The sequence below is a fragment of the Microcaecilia unicolor genome, unplaced genomic scaffold (assembly GCF_901765095.1).
Source record: "Microcaecilia unicolor unplaced genomic scaffold, aMicUni1.1, whole genome shotgun sequence".
Lineage (NCBI taxonomy): Eukaryota > Metazoa > Chordata > Amphibia > Gymnophiona > Siphonopidae > Microcaecilia > Microcaecilia unicolor.
The window spans coordinates 139,802-162,278 of record NW_021963159.1 but is presented as its reverse complement, the minus strand read 5'-3'; the positions used below and the strand labels follow the sequence as shown (position 1 = coordinate 162,278).

The 22,477-nt window shown below is 42.6% G+C and overlaps 1 protein-coding gene across 2 annotated transcripts in view; it reads right to left on the bottom strand.

Annotated features, from left to right (window-relative positions):
- Positions 1 to 22,477, bottom strand: part of LOC115459021 (BTB/POZ domain-containing protein KCTD3-like) — a 112,228-nt gene that overhangs the window by 1,388 nt on the left and 88,363 nt on the right. Inside the window, exon 7 of one of the 2 annotated variants that reach the window (XM_030188882.1) lies at positions 20,102 to 20,187. In XM_030188882.1, the coding sequence (XP_030044742.1) occupies positions 20,102 to 20,187 (86 nt within the window). Of the gene's footprint in view, positions 1 to 20,043; positions 20,188 to 22,477 lie in introns of both variants that reach the window. The other variant, XM_030188881.1, reaches the window with a different exon arrangement.

The following is a 22,477-nucleotide window of genomic DNA, read 5'->3' as shown; positions in this document are numbered from 1 at the left end:
TTAAATGAACAAGGACATGTCACAGTGGAACTAAGGTCTTTCATATTAAAATTAGCCTCCACAGCGATGGAAAAGAATTATTTCAAATTTAATGGAAGAATTTTCCAGCAGATTTCAGGAGCCGCAAGGGGGGCCACGATGGCTCCGTCAATTGCTAATCTATTCATGAGACATTTTGAAGACCTGTTTGTATACCCATGCCGCTATAAAGATAGCAAAGTTATGGGTACGTTACATTGATGACGTATTTATGATTTGGCATGGAGACGATGAACTTCTTAATCAATTTAATATATATTTGAATGGATGTCATCCTAATATTAAATTCACTAAAAATGCAGACTGGCAGGAATTGACTTTTCTGGACGTTACTGTAAGAAGTCTAACCGCTTTGAAACATCCGTCTATAAAAAAAATTACTGATTGGAATACACTTTTTTCATTATACGAGTTGCCATCCGAAAGCCTTAAAGGACAATTTACCTTTTTCATAACTTTTACGGTACCGAAGAATCTGTTCAGAAGACAGCAATTTCCGACACCAAGCTAGGAGTCTGAAGGATCGTTTACTTGAAAGAGGCTACCCTAAAAAAGTAGTGAAGAATGCCTATAATAAGGCTAAATTTAATAACAGGGAGCTACTTTTACAGCCCCATTCGAGATCTGAAGAGACTGAGTCATCTGTCCACACTTGTCTGTACAATATTCCAGTGTCTCCGAATGACTTGTGACACTTATGTGATGAAATATACTACACAAGCCTCGTACATGTCACAAGTCATTCAGAGACACTGGAATATTGTACAGACAATGCCATTATTTACAGGATCTAATATAAGATTGGCGTACAGCAGGGGTAGCAACTTGAAAGAAATGCTTTGCCCCTCGACCTTCAGAACCATTCAAGATAGTTCGGTGACCTTCAATGGACATAAAAGCTGTGGCCACTGTCAGATGTGTTCTATTATGCTTGAAACCAATTTACTAATAGACCCTGTAACTGGACATAGGTCTACCTTGCTCACTAACACCACTTGTAAGTCAAGTGGGGTAGTTTACTGGAGTGGGGTAGTTTACTGTTTAATTTGTCCCTGCAAAAAACTTTACGTTGGTCAGACTTCGCGTCAACTATATGTGAGACTAATAGAACATAAAAGTGTGATTACGACTAAGAAAACGACCTCACCATTGGCAGTTCACTGCACGGAATTAACACACTGTTTTACTTCATTGAAGTGTGTAGTGCTACAACAAATCGAAACAGCTGAGAGCGATGATGATTATCGCCGGCTTCTTCTCAGAAAAGAACAGCAATGGATTTTCCGACGATACAGTATCCCCGAAAGGGCTTAATGGAAAAACAGAATGGGCACATTTCTTTTGATCACCCTGAAGTACCATCTACATAAATGAACCGATAGGTCTAGATCAACAGGGCTCTGATTGGGTGATATTCTGAGCGTCTGATGTCATAAAAAGTACAAATAGCCACCATGTTTGAATATACTGCTGTCATTCGTGATCCATCGGCTGACTGAACGGAATGTAAGGTACATGTACAGCAGGCTGTCTTTTTAGTATATAGTTCAGCTGATCATGAATGTCAATGTTTTTTCGGCAGAACAAGTGACCAGTGGTTCTGATGCAGCAGTGGCGTAAACGGAGGCCACCGTTAACCACGGTCTGATTTATACGGAGGAACACTGACGGAAGACCCGTTCCTCAAGCTAAGTACTTCTTTTGAAAGTTAACTAAGAGGAACGATATTGTGTCTGTGGTTGAAGTTCCCCGTTCTGATTTCTATATCTATAAGACAAGCGATTGATATTAGGAGGTTTTTTTGGCAATGATGAAGTAGCTCTAGCCCTTCTTCCGCCTAGACAGTGGAAAAGGTGCTTCTTGAGGCTTTTTCCTCCTAGAATTACTTCTACTTTAGCATTGGGCTTAAGTAAATAATCAGTCTCTTTTGATTTATACTTAGAGTTACTATCAGGAGTAGAGACTCGTCCCCTTATATATTATTATAGTTCATCTCTAAAAAAGAAATTATGTCAGCATATTCAATTAAAAAACAGCATATGTAAACAAATATAAAACCAGAAATACATTTGTATTCATGTATGAAACTGTACAAATATGAAACAAATACATTTAAAAAATTAATGTACATAATATAAAAAAAACATAAAAGCATCAAAAAACAAATGTATGTAAGTAAGAAAGCTAAAATATAACAATATATGATACTGTACAAATCAATCTATAAATATAACGGTGGGCTTGATGGACCTTCGGTCTGTCCCAGTATAGCAACACTTATGTACTTATGTATATGGTTCAATGCATAAAGACAGAAGAACAAACACATGTAAATTAAAATCTTAAAATGTAAGCATAGGGTAAGACAATTATAAATATAAAAGTATACCTGAAACATAAGGATTGTTGGTTCCCACCTTAAGTAATTCCCTTATTTATCCTGTTTGTCATGATTAAATTGTAAGCTCTGTCGAGCAGGGACTGTCTTTTACATGTTCAATGTACAGTGCTCCGTACGTCTAGTAGTGCTGTAGAAATGATAAGTAGTAGTAATAGTAGTAGCATTTTATACAGCATTTTGGTTTTGTATCTTCACTGCTTCAGGTCTGTCAATTTTTCATGTATTTTTGGCGGGCAGTTCTGCTCTCACTTTTCCATTGCGTTAGGCTAGACTACAGTCCTTTTGCAATATTTGCGGGTGGTTCTCCCCTCTCTTTTCCCGTGCATTTGGTTGAACTAGAGTCCTTTACCAGCATTTGCCTTCATATTTTTTACAGTCACATATATTTCTTAAGCCATATTAGCACCTTTTGGATGCTGTATTGCCATTTGATTCTTTTCTCCCTGTCCTTGCATTTTTTGATATTTTAAATAATCGTTTTCACCTTTGCCGCTGCATATACTTATCGTGTTTTGGGGTTTACATTTTCAATTTCTACTCCATTTTATCACCTTTATTATTATTATTATTGCATTGTGCTATTGGTTTCTTCATTTTAGCTTTTGACATCTGCTTACTCTCATTTTTTAGTAGCACATGCTTTTCTGTTTAATCACAATTATTACATTGCTCCAGCACCACAGATCAGTAAAGGTTGCTTTATTTAATTTGTGACGTTACAAACTTTTTAAACATCGTTCAATTGGCAATTCCCTTTCAAGCAGTTTTCTTAAGGACTGTCATCATTCCACATACCCTTTCATATTCACTTTTATATTTACACATTAAGGGCCCCATTTACTAAGCTGCGATACAGGCACACTCGAGTTTTTAGCGCACGTTAAGTATTAGCGTGCTGTAATCGTGTAGATGCCCATAATATTCCTATAGGCATCTACATGGTTAGTGCGCACTGATTTTTAGCAGCGCTAAAAACCCCAGTGCACCTTAGTAAACAGGGCCCTTAGGTTTTTATTGGAGATAACCACCGTTTTTTGTTTTTTTAACTTTGAGGTTTTTTTAATGTTTCCTTGGCGTGCGTATTTTTATTTTTTAGTGCAGTTTGTTTACATTGCTACATTTAAGTCAGTATACAGTGAATTATCTGGGTTTCAGGTATACATTTATGTCTTACCTTGTAATTATATTTAACCCCCATTTACTAAGCCACGTAGCAGCTGCCGTGCTGCAACGCCAACACAGGCCATTCTAAGTTAATGGGCTATGTCTGCATTACTGTGCGGCTTGGTAAACAGGGGGTAAGATTTTAATTTACATGTGTTTGTTTGAACCATATAAGGGTTTCACATTATATTTATAGATTGATTTGTACAGTATCATATATTGTGGTTATATTTTAGCATTCTTATTTGCATGTGTTTGTTTTTTGGTGCTTTTATTGTTTTTATATTATGTACATTGATTCTTTTACAAATTGGTTTCATATGTTTATTTGTACAATGTTATACATGAATACAAATGTTTTTCTGTTTTTATAATCATTTGCATCTGCTGTTACTTAATTGTATATGCTGACATTTTTTACATTTCATTTTACAGGTACAGTTGTAGATTTTTTTTTTGGCTTTTTAACAATTTTAATATATTTGTTTTGAGCTAACAATTGTTGAAGACCCCTGAAGCAGGCGGTTTGTCCTGTCAAAACACAGCCCCATGTTGGGTCTGTTCTGGTGCTTGTACAGCAAGTGTGTGATTACGTCTATTGGAAATCATTTGGTCATCCCCTACTTGCTTTTCAATGTTTAGATTTACCGTAGGTTTTTTTTCCTGTTTCTTGCTGTTGTGTATCAATCTCTCTGCAACAAAAATGTGACAGCTTCAGAGCAGGAAAATTGTGTGATCAAGTGGTTGGCATAATACAGAAACACACATAAAACTAAGCTACTTACCTTTAGCAAATGTTCTCCATGGACAGCAGGATATAAAACCTCATAACTGGGCAATGTCATCTGATGACACGTGATAAAGGTTCTTCAGCTTTGAAAAAACTTTCTAGAAACCTTTAATAGGCACAAATATGTACGTGTCTGACTAACTGCCTTTGTCATTGCATGAGACCTCCTCAGTGAATGAAACAGATGACTTAAGAAGAAAACTCCTAATGAAGTGGAGGGGGGGGGGGGGGTGCAAGGACTTATAACTTGTTATCCATTAAGAACAAATGTTACAGGTGAATAACTGTTTTGCCCAAGGATAACAGGATAGCAGGTCCTTAACTCCCAAGCAACAGGCTGCCTTCAACAGTAGAAAAGGGGGAATACATGAAAGGCAGTGCTAACAGGCAGACATCTAAAGCTGTTTTTGGTTGCAAAATAGTTTTATACTTTTTTCTTAAATTTTTAATAAAGGCGGTCAAGGGTCATGGATTTGATATACCACCTTTCTGTGGCTACAAACAAAGTGGTTTACATATATTACATGCAAGACTTTTTCTGTCCCTAATGGGCTTACAATCTATGGCAGTTCAGAAATCAAGAAAATGGGCCCAACGGGGATGGAGTTGGATTCTATACCTCAAAAGAGAATCCGGAAGACAGACTGGCCAAATCTACTCTAGGTGTGCTCCCAACACCCTATGCTTGGAACAACCTTCCTGAGCCCTTACGCCAAGCCCCCTCCCTGCCCATCTTCAAGTCTTTGCTTAAAACCCACCTCTTCAATGCTGCATTCTGCACCTAACTCTTACCATTCACTAAATCCAGACTGCCCCAATTTGACCGCCCCTATCGGACTGTCCGTTCACTTGTCTCTTAGATTGTAAGCTCCTTGAGCAGGGACCGTCCCTCTATGTTAAATTGTACAGCGCTGCGTAACCCTAGTAGCGCTTTAGAAATGTTAAGTAGTAGTAGTAGTACTATGATATTGTGAGACTTGATATGGCTCTCCACGGTAAGTCCTAGACCAAGTTTGTTTGTTTTTTTTTTTAATCTAAAGCGTAAAGTATGTTCAGCATTGTGCTTATGTGATGTAGCAATGAATGTTGGAAGGATGACTGAGGTAGGAATCTGATACCACCATATGAAAGCAAGTATAGAATCACCCTACTGATGCAAAAATCATTGTAGGGTGGATCACTAGTGCCTGTAACCCACTAATTTTCTGTGCTAAAGTGATCACCCCCAAATATAGGACCTTCCAGATCAGGTAGTTCAGGTAAAAAGAATCCATTGACAAACTAGCTTTCATAATCTGGGCTAGATCAACACTTAGGTACCTAGAAACAGTGAGTGCCTTAGAGGAAGGCTTCAATGAAAGTTTCAATGAAAGTAAACCCTGCAAAAAAGTAAAGGCTGCATAGAAGTGGTTTAGCTTTTTTCTAGTGTTGATAAGTGCCAACTCCACTAAGATGAACTCTAAACCTAAATCAGAGAGATGGAGAAGTTATTTTATCAGATTTTGTATGGGACAGAAAAAAGGATCTCTGTCCTTCCAACCATACGTCAGTAGACCTCTTCTACTTAACACCATAACATTGCCTAGTGGCGTCTTTCCTAGAAACCAGAAGTGATACGTTGTCAGGCAGATTCTGGGAAGCCAAGGGTACCTTTTCAACATCCAGATTGTGAGGGAGGGGAACTGTTGTCAGGATTTAACATTATACCTTGAATCTGCATGATCAACACTGGAGAACCTACAACTTGGGTACTTAAAAGTAATAGGACCTCCATTACCCTCCATTCTGATACCTCCTGGAGGAGGAAGAGGCTGGATCATAAGTGGGCTTGGATAAAGTGATCATAATATGATCGGATTTGATATTAGCTTTGAAGTAAGTATACATAGGAAATCAAATACGTTAGCGTTTAACTTTAAAAAAGGAGACTATGATAAAATGAGAAGAATGGTGAAAAAAAAATTTAGAGGAGCAGCTGCGAGGGTCAAAAATATTCATCAGGCATGGATGCTGTTCAAAAACACCATCCTGGAAGCCCACGCCAAATATATTCCGCATATTAAAAAAGGAGGATGGAGACCAAACGACAGCCGGCGTGGCTAAAAAGTGAGGTGAAGGAAGATATTAGAGCTAAAAGAAAATCCTTCAGAAAAGGAAGAAGGAACCGACTGAAAATAATAAGAAATAGCATAAGAAATGTCAAGTCAAATGCAAAGTGCTGATAAGGAAGGCTAAGAGGGACTTCGAAAAAAAGATTGCGATGGAGGCAAAAACACAGAGAACAAATTTTTTTTAGCTATATTAAAAGCAGGAAGCCGGCAAAAGAATCAGTTGGACCGCTAGATGACCGAGGAGTAAAAGCGACGATCAGGGAAGACAAAGCAATAGCGGAGAGATTAAATGAATTCTTTGCTTCGGTCTTCACCGAGGAAGATTTGGGTGGGATATCGGTGCCAGAAATGGTATTCAAAGCTGATGAGTCGGAGAAACTTAATGAATTCTCTGTAAACCTAGAGGATGTAATGGGGCAATTCTACAAACTGAAGAGTAGCAAATCTCCTGGACCGGATGGTATTCTTCCCAGAGTACTGATAGCACTGAAAAATGAGCTTGCAGAGCTATTGTTAGTAATATGTAATTTATCCTTAAAATCGAGCATGGTACCGGAAGATTGGAGGGTAGCCAATGTAACGCCAATTTTTTAAAAAGGTTCCAGAGGAGATCCGGGAAATTATAGACCGGTGAGTCTGACGTCGGTGCCGGGCAAAATAGTAGAGACTATTATTAAGAACAAAAGTACAGCGCATATTCAAAAGCATAGATTAATGAGACAAAGTCAACGTGGATTTAGTGAAGGGAAATCTTGCCTCACCAATCTGTTACATTTCTTTGAAGGGGTGAACAAACATGTGGATAAAGGTGAGCCGGTTGATATAGTGTATCTGGATTTTCAGAAGGCGTTTGACAAAGTAACTCATGAAAGACTCCAGAGGAAATTGGAGAGTCATGGGATAGGAGGTAGAGTTCTATTGTGGATTAAAAACTGGTTAAAAGATAGAAAACAGAGAGTAGGGTTAAATGGTCAGTATTCTCAATGGAGAAGGGTAGTTAGTGGGGTTCATAAGTACATAAGTACATAAGTAGTGCCATACTGGGAAAGACCAAAGGTCCATCTAGCCCAGCATCCTGTCACCGACAGTGGCCAATCCAGGTCAAGGGCACCTGGCACGCTCCCCAAACGTAAAAACATTCCAGACAAGTTATACCTAAAAATGAGGAATTTTTCCAGTCCATTTAATAGCGGTCTATGGACTTGTCCTTTAGGAATCTATCTAACCCCTTTTTAAACTCCGTCAAGCTAACCGCCCGTACCACGTTCTCCGGCAATGAATTCCAGAGTCTAATTACACGTTGGGTGAAGAAAAATTTTCTCCGATTCGTTTTAAATTTACCACACTGTAGCTTCAACTCATGCCCTCTAGTCCTAGTATTTTTGGATAGCGTGAACAGTCGCTTCACATCCACCCGATCCATTCCACTCATTATTTTATACACTTCTATCATATCTCCCCTCAGCCGTCTCTTCTCCAAGCTGAAAAGCCCTAGCCTTCTCAGCCTCTCTTCATAGGAAAGTCGTCCCATCCCCACTATCATTTTCGTCGCCCTTCGCTGTACCTTTTCCAATTCTACTATAGGGGTCTGTGCTGGGACCGCTGCTTTTTAACATATTTATAAATGACCTGGAAATGGGAGTAACTAGTGAGGTAATTAAATTTACTGATGACACAAAGTTATTCAAAGCTGTTAAATCGCAGGAGGATTGTGAAAAATTACAAGAGGACCTTACGAGACTGGGAGACTGGGTGTCTAAATGGCAGATGACGTTTAATGTGAGTAAGTGCAAAGTGATTTATGTGGGAAACAGGAACCAGAATTATAGCTACGTCATGCAAGGTTCCACGTTAGGAGTCCTAGACCAAGAAAGGGATCTAGGTGTCGTCGTTGATGTTACGTTGAAACCTTCTGCTTAGTGTGCTGCTGCAGCTAAGAAAGCAAATAGAATGTTAGGTATTATTAGGAAAGGAATGGAAAACAAAAATGAGGATGTTATAATGCCTTTGTATCGCTCCATGGTGCGACCGCACCTTGAATATTGTGTTCAATTCTGGTCGCCACATCTCAAAAAAGATATACTGGAATTAGAAAAGGTGCAGAGAAGGGTGACGAAAATGATAAAGGGGATGGAACAACTTCCCTATGAGGAAAGGCTAAAGCAGCTAGGGCTCTTCAGCTTGGAGAAAAGGCGGCTGAAGGGAGATATGATACACATCTATAAAATAATGAGTGGAGCTGAACGGTTAGATGTGAAGCGTCTGTTTACACTATCCAAAAATACTAGATCTAGGGGGCATGCGATGAAGCTACAATGTAGTAAATTTAATTAAACTCTGGAATTCGTTGACAGAGAATGTGGTAAAGGCGGTTAGCTTAGCGGAGTTTTAAAAAGGTTTGGACGGCTTCCTAAAGGAAAAGTCCATAGACCATTATTAAATGGACTAGGGGAAAATCCACTATTTCTGGGATAAGAAGTATAAAATGTTTTGTACTTTTTTGGGATCTTGCCAGGTATTTGTGACCTGGATTGGCCTTTGGTCTTTCCCAGTATGGCAATACTTATGTAGAGTTTTAAGGGTGTCACTATGCTGCTTAATGAGCGTACAAGCCTCTTGACCCTTATCTTCACCTATCACACTCTTTGGCACCTCAATCTCAGAAGTATCTAGCTTTCGATATTAAGGCATTATATTTGATTCCTTCTCTCTCATTTCTGCCTCAAATATTGCACCTGACCAAGGTTAGTTTTGCAGTCTTCCGTCAACTACACACAATTCGCCACCTCTTTGACACTCAACGTTTTCATGCACTGGTACTCATCTTTCTTCACTTCCTGTCTAGACTATTGTAATGTAGTTTAGGTTGGTCTACCCTGCACTACGTTGAAGAAACTCCAAACATTGCAAAATACAGCTATTAGGTTACTATGCCATGCCCACCATTTTGACCACACTATGCCTTTACTGAAACAATATCATCGGCCTCCCATCAAACAGTGAATCACATATAAGGTTGCTATTCTCACTTTCAAGGCCCTAAGATTAGGTACTCTGGATTACCTTTCCTCGCTTACTATCCTCTACTGTCCTGCTAGGTCTTAAACTCCCTAAATGACCACCATTTAGTTCTGCCCAGCCCGAGATTTGCCTACTTGGAAACTACACGTTATAGTGCCTTTTTCTTTCTAGCACCCCATACTTGGAATAATCTCTAACTCTCCATAGTAATCTCTCTTTCAGGAATTTTAAGATAGAACTTAAAACTTGGCTCTTTCAAATAGCTTATGGGCAAACAGTATGATTGAGCTCACCTGCTGTATTTGCATTGGCTGCCTACCATCTTTTACCCTGTCCCTTTCTTTCCTTCTCTTATTTTCCCACTTGGTGTGACTGCTTGTTTTCCTATATTTTAATGGAGTTCCTTTCTTGTTTCCTCATGTAGCCTGTACACTGCTCTGCTCTGCCAGTCAGTTAGAGCAGTATAAAAAGTCTTGGAAATAAAAGAAATTCTCTCCATGGCATGGACATGGCATCAAGATTTTCTTATACATCTTGCCTAACATCCGAGGCCCAAAGCCTTGGAAGTTTTTGGGTACAATTCTTCATGGTAGGAACTCTTGATATCATTTTAAAAATAAGTAACGTGGTCTATACATTTTTCATCCTACTTCCCTTTGGCTACTGGCAAGTGGAATTCCTCAGCCTCGCCTCTAAGAAGAATACACACAAATTCTGTAGTACTACATACTATGTTCAGCAAGTACATAGACATGAACAGCTGACAGGAATCTATGCAGGTTGAAAGCATAGTATTCTGAAACAATCACTTCCCTAAAGATTTTGGTGACTTGAGTCTCCATCCCAGGAAGCAGCAAGCTGCGAATCTTGGAACTCTTGGCTCCATTCATCATCTTGGTGCATTTAATCATTTCCTGACTCGACTACTGCAATGCTCTTTATGTATGAATCAACTACATAGTTCTTAAATGATTACAACTCATTCAAAATACGACTATTAAGCTAATTACAGAACACCAAAAGTTACTCCCATTTTAAAGGACGCACCCACTGGCTACTACTAACCCATCAAACATCTCACTCTGGTATATAAAATTTGTTCCACTAACAAATCTTTTCTCTCTTCTTTCCTAGTCCCTTACCACCCCCTTCCAGAACTCTGTGATCCTCACAGCAAGGTCTCCTTGTTCCTTCTTTTCATAATATATCTGCTGTTGCTTTGTTGTTCCTTCTTTTCATAATATATATGCTGTTGCTATCTGGCATTCTATCTTTTCAGTTCAGGCCGCTCACCTCTGGAATCGATTGTCACGTCTCCTCAAACTCCTCCCCTTTCTTTCCAATTATTTAAAGTTACCAATGATTGTTTCTTAACTTAAACAGTATGTATGTACGTACGTACATTAACTAATTGGTAACTTTAAATAATGTAATGAAATGATTGGTCAAGAAAAGTCTACCTGCTTATTGGAGGATAGATAATGATAGTGAGTCTTAAGAAATAAGGATAGGTTGTGCAATAACACATACTCATTGGAACCAGTTGGTTTGAACAATCTAATTGAGTGGTGTGCATTCTATTGCTAATAATGACAATCAAAGAATGTTGTGATCATGCTCCATATAGCTGAATTGAGTAACGATCTAGGATTGCAATAGATTGGAGCTGTTGATTGGTGATGAAGATCGTGCCATGATTATATTAACCACTGATTGGTAACTTTAAATGATGCACTGAAGTGATTGGTCAAGAAAAGTTTACCTGCTCATTGGAGGATGGATAATTGATAGTGAGTCTTAAGCAATGAGAACAGGTTGTGCAATAACACATACTAACCTGCTTAACAGCTAAGAATGTTGCATGAAAAAATTGGGGCTTAATAAGATGCAATGTAAGTAAATTATGAAAGAATAAATTAGAAACTCTGTATGAAAAAATTGGGGTTAGAAAAGATGTTATGTATGTAGATTGTGAAAGAAATATAAATGGTTATTTCTCAATTGAAGCAGCGTTTATAAGTGTATGCTCATAATCGTTAACAAAATATCTGCTACTTGGTTTAGAATGTTCAGCCTTTTACTCATGTAAAACTGTCAGTATGATAGTGTTAAATTGTTTTGGAAGTATATTGAACTAGCATTGTTTATCTACCCTTGTATTTATTGAAGTAGTTACTAGTTAATCCAAACTAATAATTTTTGTAACTATGGTGAAAAAATTGGGGTTAGATAAGATGTAATGAAAGCAGATTGCAAAATAAATACAAATCTGTCTAACTGCTAAAAACGATTTCTGAAAGAATTTGGGTTTGGATGAGATGTAATGTAAGTAGATTGTGAAAGAAATAGAAATGATTGTTTCTTAACTTAAGCAGTATTTATGTATGTGTGTTCATAATTGCTCATAGAATATCTGTCACTTGGTTTAGAATGTTAAGCCTTTTATTTATATAAACACTAGTAAAACAGGCCCGTTTCTAACACAAATGAAACGGGCCCTAGCAAGGTTTTCCTCGGAGTGTGTATGTTTGAGAGAGTATGTGTGAGACTGACTGTGTCTGTGTGTGTGAGAGAGAGAGAGAGAGAGTGTGAATGTGCGAGTGTGTGTGTGTGACAGAGAGTGAGACTGCTGGGTGCGAGTGTGTCTCCTCTGTCCCCCCTCCAGCCACCCAGCAATTCTTCTCTCTCCCCTGCTCCCCCCTCCAGCCACCCAGCGATTCTACTTTTTCCCTTTACCCCCTCCAGCCACCCACCGATGCTCTTCTCTCCCCTGTCCCCCCCCCAGCCACCCACCGAGTCTCCTCTGTCCCCTGCCCCCCTCCAGCCACCCAGCGAGTCTCCTCTGTCCCCTGCTCCCCCTCCAGCCACCCAGCGCGTCTCCTCTGTCCCCTGCTCCCCCTCCAGCCACCCAGCGCGTCTCCTGTTCCCTGCCCCCCTCCAGCCACCCAGAAATTCTCCTCTCTCCCCTGCCCCCCTCCAGCCACCCAGTGATTGTCCTGTGTCCCCTGCCCCCCTCCAGCCACCCGATTGTCCTGTGTCCCTTGCCCCCCCTCCAGCCACCCAGCACATCTCATCTGTTCCCTGCCCCCCTCCAGCCACCCAGCAATTCTCCTCTCTCCCCTGCCCCCCTCCAGCCACCCAATGATTGTCCTGTGTCCCTTGCCCCCCCCTCCAGCCACACAGTGATTGTCCTGTGTCCCTTGCCCCCCCTCCAGCCACCCAGCGATTCTCCTCTCTCCCCTGCCCCCCTCCAGCCACCCAATGATTGTCCTGTGTCCCTTGCCCCCCCCTCCAGCCACACAGTGATTGTCCTGTGTCCCTTGCCCCCCCTCCAGCCACCCAGCGATTCTCCTCTCTCCCCTGCCCCCCCTCCAGCCACTCCTCCACTTTAATCAGCATATATTAAATTCCCCCCATGTGCTACAGAAAAGCACCGAGCACATCCTATATAAAAAAACGCACCTCCAACGTTCTGAAGCCGAGAAAGTGAAGCCTACAAGCCTTGGAGCATTCGTGTGCTCTGTAAGGCTCCATCTCCTCACTTGATGACACATAGTTCCGGAACGTTGCAGGAATGCTTCAAGGCTTGAAGGCTTCACTTTCTCGGCTTCAGGAGGTGCATTTTATTATATAGGATAGGATGGCAGTATGATAGTGTTAAAAATATTAGATTAGAAATTATATGTTGATTGAAGCGGTTAAAAGTTAAGTCAAATTAATGATTTTGTAAGTAAATATTGAAGACCAGATAATGTGTGATCTTTATAGATGTAAATGATGTGTATTTGTTTTGTAGGTGATCACAAAAATATGCGATACCATCTTGTTTGATATTATAAGAAAGTTGATGCACGGCCCCTGATGAAGCATGTAAAGTGAAACGGGTTTGGTTACCGTCGAGCCATAGCTAAACGCTCAACTACTTTTTATATATAAAAGAAGATAATATTTGAAAATAAAGGAATATCTGGAATTTTAATACATCATGTTATTTAAATATTTACACTTGACTCTTCACTTGTTGATGTTCATCTTTTGAGTTAGAGTCACAGTAGCCTTCCTCTTTTTGTGGTTACTGTTTCAGTAGTGGAAACTCCACACCGAACCATGTGCTCCTGGGCGACTGTTGGCTCTCCCCACTACCACCACCACCCATTATAATTTTAAAGCTGTTCTATCTCCATTTTAAAAGTTAGCGCCAGCAGCCTGGTTCTATCCTAGTTAAGGTGGAGCCCATCCTTTTGGAACAGTCTCTACCTTTCCCAGAATGTCACTCAGTTCCTAACAAATCTAAAACCCTCATCCCTGCACCATTACATTGAGACTTTGGAGCTCTGCCTGCCTTTTGGGTTCCTGCTAGTGGAATGGGGTACATGTCTGAAAATGCTACCCTGGAGGATCTGGACTTCAGCATTCTACCTAAGAGCCTAAATTTGGCTTCCAGAACCTCCCTCCCACATTTTCCTAAGTCATTGGTACCCACATATACCAAGACAGACGGTTCCTCCCCAGCACTATCTAAGATCCTGTCTAGGTGACGCGTGAGGTCCACCACCTTCGCACGAGGCAGGCAAGTAACAAGACGATCTTCACATCCACCAGCCACCCAGCTATCTACATGCCTAATGATCAAATCACCAACTACAACAGCTGTCCTAACCCTTCCTACCTGGGCAGAAGTTATTAGAGACACATCCTCGGTATGAGAGGATAGTGCATTCCCTGAAGGGCAGGTCCTGGCTACAGGAGTACTTCCTAAGTCACCAGGGTGATGCTCTCCTTCTAGACCTCCCTCTTCCAAGGCAGAACAGGGGAAGCCAAACTGAAGGTGGGACTTCTCTATAACGTCCCTGTAGGTCTCCTCTATGAACCTCTCTCCCTCAGCTACTCCAAGTCTGCTACTCTAGCCTCAAGAGAACGGACCCATTTTCTGAGAGCTAGGAGTTCTTTGCATCGGGAACACACATTATTTCCTTTATTTCTAATTTTCTTGATATCTAAAATACCTTAATTGTAACAATACTTTGTTCTTCTCATACCGTTTATGACGATTGTCATTGCGGCATAATGTAAGGTGCATTGAGCCTGCAAAGAGGTGGGAAAATGTGGGATACAAATGCAGCAAATAAATAAATATAACTGCTCGCCAACTGGGAAATAATCATACATGTGACACTCAATGCAAAAAACTGGATAGCACCCCTCTCACTATTGGACTGCTGTCTCCATCTTAGTATTTTTGAGTTTTTCAATAGTTTAAAACTTGAGGATATTAGTCTAATATAAAAATGTCTTCAGCTTATATGGTATATTTGTGATTTATTTAGTGTTTTAGAAGGTAATGAAATGTAATTAAAATTCCTCTGGTGGGGATTTGCATTTTTCATATGGTGGGGAAAGACCTAACAGAGACCAGCGGACCTCTTCTCTGAGTAGCTCCCTGTGTCCTCATCAGAATTCCAGGATTACTTTGACTCACAGAAGTAAGTTCTGTGAGTCAGAGTAATCCTGGAATTCTGGAATCCTGGAAGTCAGTTGTTAAAGTCTGGTTTCTTGTCTGTCTTGCACTATTGACAATATGGCCAAGCCTTCTACGGTGTTGAGGCACCAAAAATTCCCAGTGCCTAGTTGAGACTTCCTCCTCCAGTGCACCAGAAGAGGGTATTGGTGTAGCCAACCTCAACTCCGAGCCCTCTATAGGCCTCGGTATCAAGGCGTCTCTTTCAGGCAGGACATTTGTCTTGAGTATCGGCTGGATTGCCCCTACTCTTGACATAGATTATATCGAAGCTGCAGCATTGTGTCGAGCAGCATCTGTTCCTGGAACTTCTGCATGGATTGCTCCTTGAAGGCTGCCATTGACTACGGCATACTGGCCACTTTGCCCTCAGTCATTTGAGTTCTATCAGAACTAAGGTCTCGGGTCTGTGGACACTAGGGCACCCTCTCTGAAGGCATGGAGAATGAGCAGTCTCTCATGTCAAGGGCACTTCAAGGATACTGGTGACCTCAGTGCCATGTTTAATAGAGAGCAAAGCAGAGATGTCTCAGCTTCTGCCCAATGTCCTGTATTGTGCTCTCTTGACACCAATGAAGACAGGATAGTTGTGTCCATCAAAACAGCAGGTGGAGATAGAGAACTGAAAACTGAACTGAAAGATCTCTCTTGGTATCTAGTCCAGCTCCTCAGTATTTACACAGACAAGCAGTAAGGATAATACTCAGAATAAAACACAACCACCTTAAACAACTCACAAACCGAACACTAACCAGATGAGCAAACATGTGGACCTCTCATCTCTGGACAACTTGTAGAGAACAACAGATATGTAGTAAACTACATGCAAGGTGACCGTCATTATTTGGTCCATTACTTTGCACTGACTAAACATCTCAGAAACCTTGGGCGGGCCTCTGGAATAGTGAAAAGGTCTAATGAAAAGAAAATTATCAGGTAAGACCTAATTTCTCCTTCCATTATGTAGCTTCATTCTGTTCCAGAACCTGTGGGATGTTCAAAAGCAATCCCTAGAGTGGGTGGGATCCTGGTACCTCCACCCTGAGGACCAAAGCCCATATGATGGTGAAACCGTAAGACCAAAGGGCACAGATCCTCCAAAAGCACCTGACCTTGATTGAGTACGGCGTGTACCTGCGGAAGACAGTGAGGACCCCTGTCCAGCAGTCAAATCAGGTCTGCAGCCAATACAGGGCTATGAGAATTATTAGACGCCGGTGCAATATGATCCATTTCAGCACATGGCTTACCAAGGAGGGAAGACAAACTGTAAATGTGTCTCCAGCCAGGACTGCAGTAGGGAATCGATCCCCATCAAGTCCCGTTCATTCCAACAGCTGAAGAACTTGAGCATGTTGGCAGCCCTTTTCGTCGCCATCAAGTCCAGAAGCGGAGAAATCCATCAGTCCACTATCAGCTGAAACCCTTGGCTGGATAGTTCCCATTCTCTCAGGTCCAAGGAGTGCTTGCTGAGAAAGTCCACCTCCACATTCATGGACCCCGCAATGTGAGCTGCCAATAAACAGAAAAGATTTTTCTCCGTCCAACTCATGAGGGAAGGCGCCTCCACCGCCATCAGACAACTGCAGGTCCCGTCTTTCTTGTTGATATAAGCCACTGCCTTGGCACTATCAGAGAAAACATGGACCAGGGCTCCCACCAGAAAGGGAACAAAGTCATGTAAGGCATTCCACCCTGCCCTGAGCTCCAAGCGATTTATCAACCACAGACTCCTGTTCTGTCCAGGTACACTGTGCCAAATAGAACTTGTAATGAGTCCCCCAACCCAACTTGCTGGCATCCGTTGTCACCACCTCCCATTGTGTTATCGGAAAGTGACCTCAGACGGTCAAATTCCTAGGCAACAACCACTACTGCATACTTCATCTGGCAACCGCATCCAAGGAAGCTGAAGGTTGTACTTCTGTGCCAACGGAGACCAGCAACTGAGAAGAGATTTCTGTAACAGCCGTATATGAACCCTTACCCATGGCACCACTGCCACCATCACTGACCCCAGAATCTGGTCGTAGCCCCAGACCCTGGGCCTGCCTTGTCTGAGAAGACAACGAATCTGCTAAACCAGCTCTGACCTCCTATGCTCCGTAAGGAAGATTATCTCCTATGCTGTGTTGAATAGAATGCCCAGATACTCCAGAGTCTGTGGTGGAGTTAGTCTGCTCTTCTTGAAATTGAATACCAAACAAAATGACTAAAGAAGACAGACAACTTTGTCCATTGCCGCCAAACTGTCCAAATAGGATGACGCACGAATGAGCTAGTCGTTGAGATATGGGTGAACTCTGATTCTCTGATACCGAAGAAAGGACACCTCCACCACAACCTTAGTAAATGTTCTTGGAATTGTGGCAAGACCAAAGGGCAAAGCCCTGAGTGGAAAGCGACAGGCCAGCACCGCAGAACATAGAAACCTCTGATGCGGCAGTCATATGGGTAAATGCAAGTACACTTCCTTGAGATCAAAGGCAGTGAGAAATTCTCCTGCTTGAACGAAGGCTATGACTACCTTTAGTGTCTCCATACAAAAGCAGGACACTCAGAAGCAGCAGTTTAGACCTTTGAGATCTAAGTCCAGACAAAAGGTTCCTTCCTTTTTTTGAGACGATGAAGTTGACAAAGTATTTGCCTTGTCCCTGTCCAGCCTGGGGAACTGGAATGATGGCCTGGAGCGGCAACAAGGAATCTATGGTAGCCTGAACTCTGACTGCTTTGGTTCCTTTTCAACAAGGAGACTGCAAGAAGAGGAGTGATCAGGTGGGAGAACTCCAACTTGTAACCTTATGTATGAATATACAGAACCCACTGGTCCGATGTGATTTTGGCCCATTCATCCCGAAACGCCTGAAGATGTCCTCCTACAGGAGGAAGAGAAAAGTGGACCAGCCTCACAACATTGCAAAGCTCTGGAGACATTGGGCACTCTAGCTTACTGAAAGGAGGCCTTCCTGTCCTCACGAAAAGAAGATTGGCACGCCTGAAAGCATCTGACTATATTGTTGATAACCATGTCAGTATCGTCTGCTGTTTCAAAATCGAGATTGAAATCCCCAGTATCATCTGCTGTTTTGAAATCGACATCAAAATCCCTGATAGCCAGAGGCTTTCGGCTTATCCTCCAGCAACCACTGTGGCTTAGTTCCCCCCAGTTCTTTCACCAAGTTACTGAGATCTTCTCCAAATAGCAACTTGCCCCGAAAGGGCAGTTTAACTAGATATGACTTTGACGCTGCGTCCACTGCCCAACATACTGTAGGCCATAAATAGCATCCACCAAGTAGGCTAGCCCCGCTACCAGCTGTGCATTATGGTGCCCCTCTTGTGTTGCCGACTGCTGATGCCACCTCAAGCATGCTCTTGAAATGAACTAGATGCACACAGTCACTTGGAGGCCCCAAGAGGACCCTTCAAAGGCTTGTTTCAACGAGCTTTCTAGCTTCCTATCCTGTAGGTCTTTTATGGCAATGCCTCCTTTCGCTAGCAAGGTAGTTTTCTTAGTCACTGCCATAACAGGGAGTCCACCCTGGGAAGCTGCAATTTATTTTTCTCCTCCTGAACTAACAGGTAGAGGTGAGCCATGGCTCTTCCCCTTCTCAGCCCCGTATCCGGTGAGACCCATTCTGCTGTAATCAGGTCCTGAATGTCAGGATGCATTAGGAAGGCCTTAGAAAGACCTCTAAGCCCCCTCGTGACCAAAAAAGAGGGAACTCTGATGCCGAAGCAGAAGGCTCCTCAATGGAAAGCACGGTCACTGCCTCAAAAGAGTACTGAGCTCCTCTTTATGAAACTTCAGTACTTTCAGATCATCCCTCTCCTCAGGAGGATGCTCTCCCTCCTCTAACGGCGCTTTCAATGATGGCTCCTCTGAATAGACCAAGGCCACATTAGAAAAGTAGGAAGAAGCAGAGACAGCTTCATCTGCTCACTCCTGGAAGTCTAAATGAGATGTCTAAAGAACAGGAGGGGCAGCGGGGCACAAAACTAAAGCATCTCACATAAAGTCTGACTGTCCCTGCTTCAGTAAATAGGCATGCTGTAAGAACAATACAAACTCCAGAGAAAACAAAGATACCAATGCAGCTGAGTGCTCTGTCGGGCCCCGAAGTTGTAAAATGGCAGATGTGCTCTGCATATGATCAGACAGAGATTGTTCCTCACTGCCAGTCGGCCACAACAAAATAGCACCCTTTTCAGCACTCTCCATCATCAAACTACGCACCTGCCCTGCCAGAGAGCCCCAAACCCCCAGTATATTCGGATTCTGCGCAAAATCTGAAGATGTGCTGCTGCCAACCATTTCTTTTGTGTCCCACAAGATTCCAGGCTTGCACGCAATCCAACACCCTGACACCAGCCAGTGAGTCCCACAGTGGAACCACTCCAACTGCCTCCAAGGGAGTCGCAATTCACCCTGATTGTCACAAGCGCAGCACAACATGTCCCAAGTGGTGAGTCAGGATCCCTCCTCTGCAGCAAACGGTTCCGAGTCAAACTTTAGTTAGACTTACAATTGTCAGCTGCTCCCTCCAAGCTCACAGTCTCAACAAGTCTTAGGTTCAGGACTGATACTCTGTCCAACGTTCTTCACGAATCCTCTTTCCTTCTCTTTCTTTTTTAAGGTTGTTGTGCTGGAAAAGGAGACCTTCACTGGAAACAGGGAAGAAGTAAATTCGCGGGGAACCAGAGACAGGGATCTGAAGGTCTCCAGATATGACTCTGCAGACTCAAGCCACCCGCAAAGCTCAACTGGGAACCAGGAGCAAAGCACTCAGAACCAGAGGCTGAAAAATGTGCCCTTCCACCTGCTGGAGATTTACAAAAAAAAACTGAGGAGCTGGACTGGATGCCAAGAGAGATATGTCACAGCTCAGTTTTCAGTTCTCTATTGTCACCTGCTGGTTGATGGACACAACTAGAATAGTAGGAAGCTCAGCAATGGAATGGGTTATTTTTAAAAAGTATGACTGTAGTACATTCTCACCTAGTTTAACCATACTTTCTCCAACAGCAGCAACTAGTGTGGGCTGGGCACCACTTACTTGAGCCCCAGCTTCAGAACCACTCTGCCCAGTCCTAACTTCTGTGGTAGGTGCAGATGTACAGCTTATTTTGCGACTTGGAATACCTAAAACAAAGGAGGAGAGAAAACTAATATTTTACCTCACACCTTTACTTGCTTTTATTTGGATTATTCACATAGCAAAGATACTTGTAGCAGGCCTTATATTCTTACACGTGGGTAAAGCGGCACCGCATTTCCCAGTCCAGAGCTTATAACAAGCTTTAAAGAGCTTTGTGGAGCATGAGACACGCTCCATGGTGCATGCGCGAGTGCCTTCCTGCCTGCCACAAGGGCGCGGTTACAGGAGTTAAATACTACAGCATAAAAAAAAAGAAAAGAAAAAAATAGGAGACAAATCCTAGGGGAAGTGGGAGGGTTAGTGAGAATATAAGGTCTGCTGTCCTCAGAGAATACCTGCTAAAGGTAAGTATCTTTGCTTTCTCTGAGGACAAGTAGGCCATTATTTCTCACAAGTGATGTATCCCTAGCATCCAGGCTCACTGACAACAACAAACACTGGTCAATTGGGCCTTGCAACAACGAGGACATAACTCAGATATCAACCTGAAACTACATACAAACTGAGTGAGAGTGCAGCCTGGAACAGAATAAAATGGGCCTAGGGAAGTGGAGTTGGATTCTAGACCCCAGATTCTGCAAACACTGCATGAACTGACTGTCATGTCAAGTATCCAACTCAAGGCAGAAATGAGATGTGAATGTGTGGACTAAAGACCACATCACAGCCTTGCAAATTTCTTCAACGGAGGCTGACTGCAAGTGGGCTACCGCTGCAGCCATGGCTCTGACATTGTGAGCCTTGACATGACCTTCCAGGGTCAGCCAAGCTTGGGCAAAACTGAAAGAAATGCAATCAGTCAGCCAATTACAGATTGTGCGTTTCCTGATGGTGACCTCCATCCTGTTGGGATCAAAAGAAACAAAAAGTTGGATGGACTGTCTGTGGAACCATGTCCGCTTCACATAATAGGCCAATGCTTGCTTGCAGTCCAAGGTCTGCAAAGTGCTTTTGCCAGGACGGACATGAAGTCAGGGAAAGAATGTTAGCAAGATGAGTGGTTCAGATGGAACTCCAACACAACCTTTGGTAGGAACTTAGGGTGTGTGCAGAAGACTACTCTATTATGATGAAACTTAGTATAAGGTGCATCCACTACTACAGCCTGAAGCTCACGGACCCTATGAGCTGAAGTAATTGACACAAAGAAAATGACATTCCAGGTCAAGTACTTCAGATGGCAGGAATTCAGTGGCTCAAAAGTAGCTTTTATCAGCTGGGTGAGAACAACATGGAGGTCCCAGGACACAGGTGGAGGTTAGACAGAGGGCCCTGACAAAAGCAAACCTCTCATGAAGCGAACTAGGCGCTGTCCAGAGATGGACTTACCATCCACACGGTGATGATAAGAACTAATTGCGCTGAGGTGAAACCCTTACGGAGTTAGTCTTGAGAACAACCTCAGAGAAGTGTAGAAGGTATTCAAGCAGGGTCTGTGTAGGGCAGGAAACAAGACCTAGGGCTTTGCCCTCACACCAGACAGCACACCTACTCCATCTGAAAGAGTAACACCACTTAGTGGAATCTTTCCTGGAAGCCAGCAAGAACCAGGAGACACCTTCTGACAGACCAAAAGAAGCAAATTCTAGGTTCTCAACATTCAGGCTGTGAGGGCCAGAGACTGAAGGTAGTTCTCGGTGATGAGTCGGAAAACATTCCAATTTCCATGGCTCTTCAGTGGATAACTCCAGAAGAAGAGGGATCCAGATCTGTTGTGGCCAGTAAGGTGTGATCAAGATCATGGTTCCGTGGTCTTGCTTCAGTTTCAGGAAAGCCTTCCCCACTAGAGGAATGGGAGGATACGCACACAGAAGACCTGTCCCCCAATGCACGAGGAAAGAATCTGAGGCTAATCTGTAATAAGCCTCAGGTCTGGAACAGAGCTGAGGGACTTTGTGATTCAGTTGAATGGCAAAGAGATCCACCAAGGGCGTCCCCCATGCTTGGAACATCTCGCAGACAACTCCCATGTTGAGGGCCCACTCGTGTGGTTGCATAACCCTGTTCAGCCTGTCGGCCAGACTGTTGTTTCTGCCTGCCAGATAAGTGGCCCGAAAGAACATGCTGTGCTGGTGAGCCCAGTACCACATGCAGATGGTCTCTGACACAGAGGGCGTAATCTGGTTCCTCCCTGCTTGTTGGGGCAATACATTGCAACCTGGTTGTCTGTTTGAATGAACACAATTTAGTTGGACAACCAATCTCTGAGATCCTTTAGGGTGTTCCAGATCATCCGGAGCTCCAGAAGATTGATCTGAAGACCTGCTTCCCGAA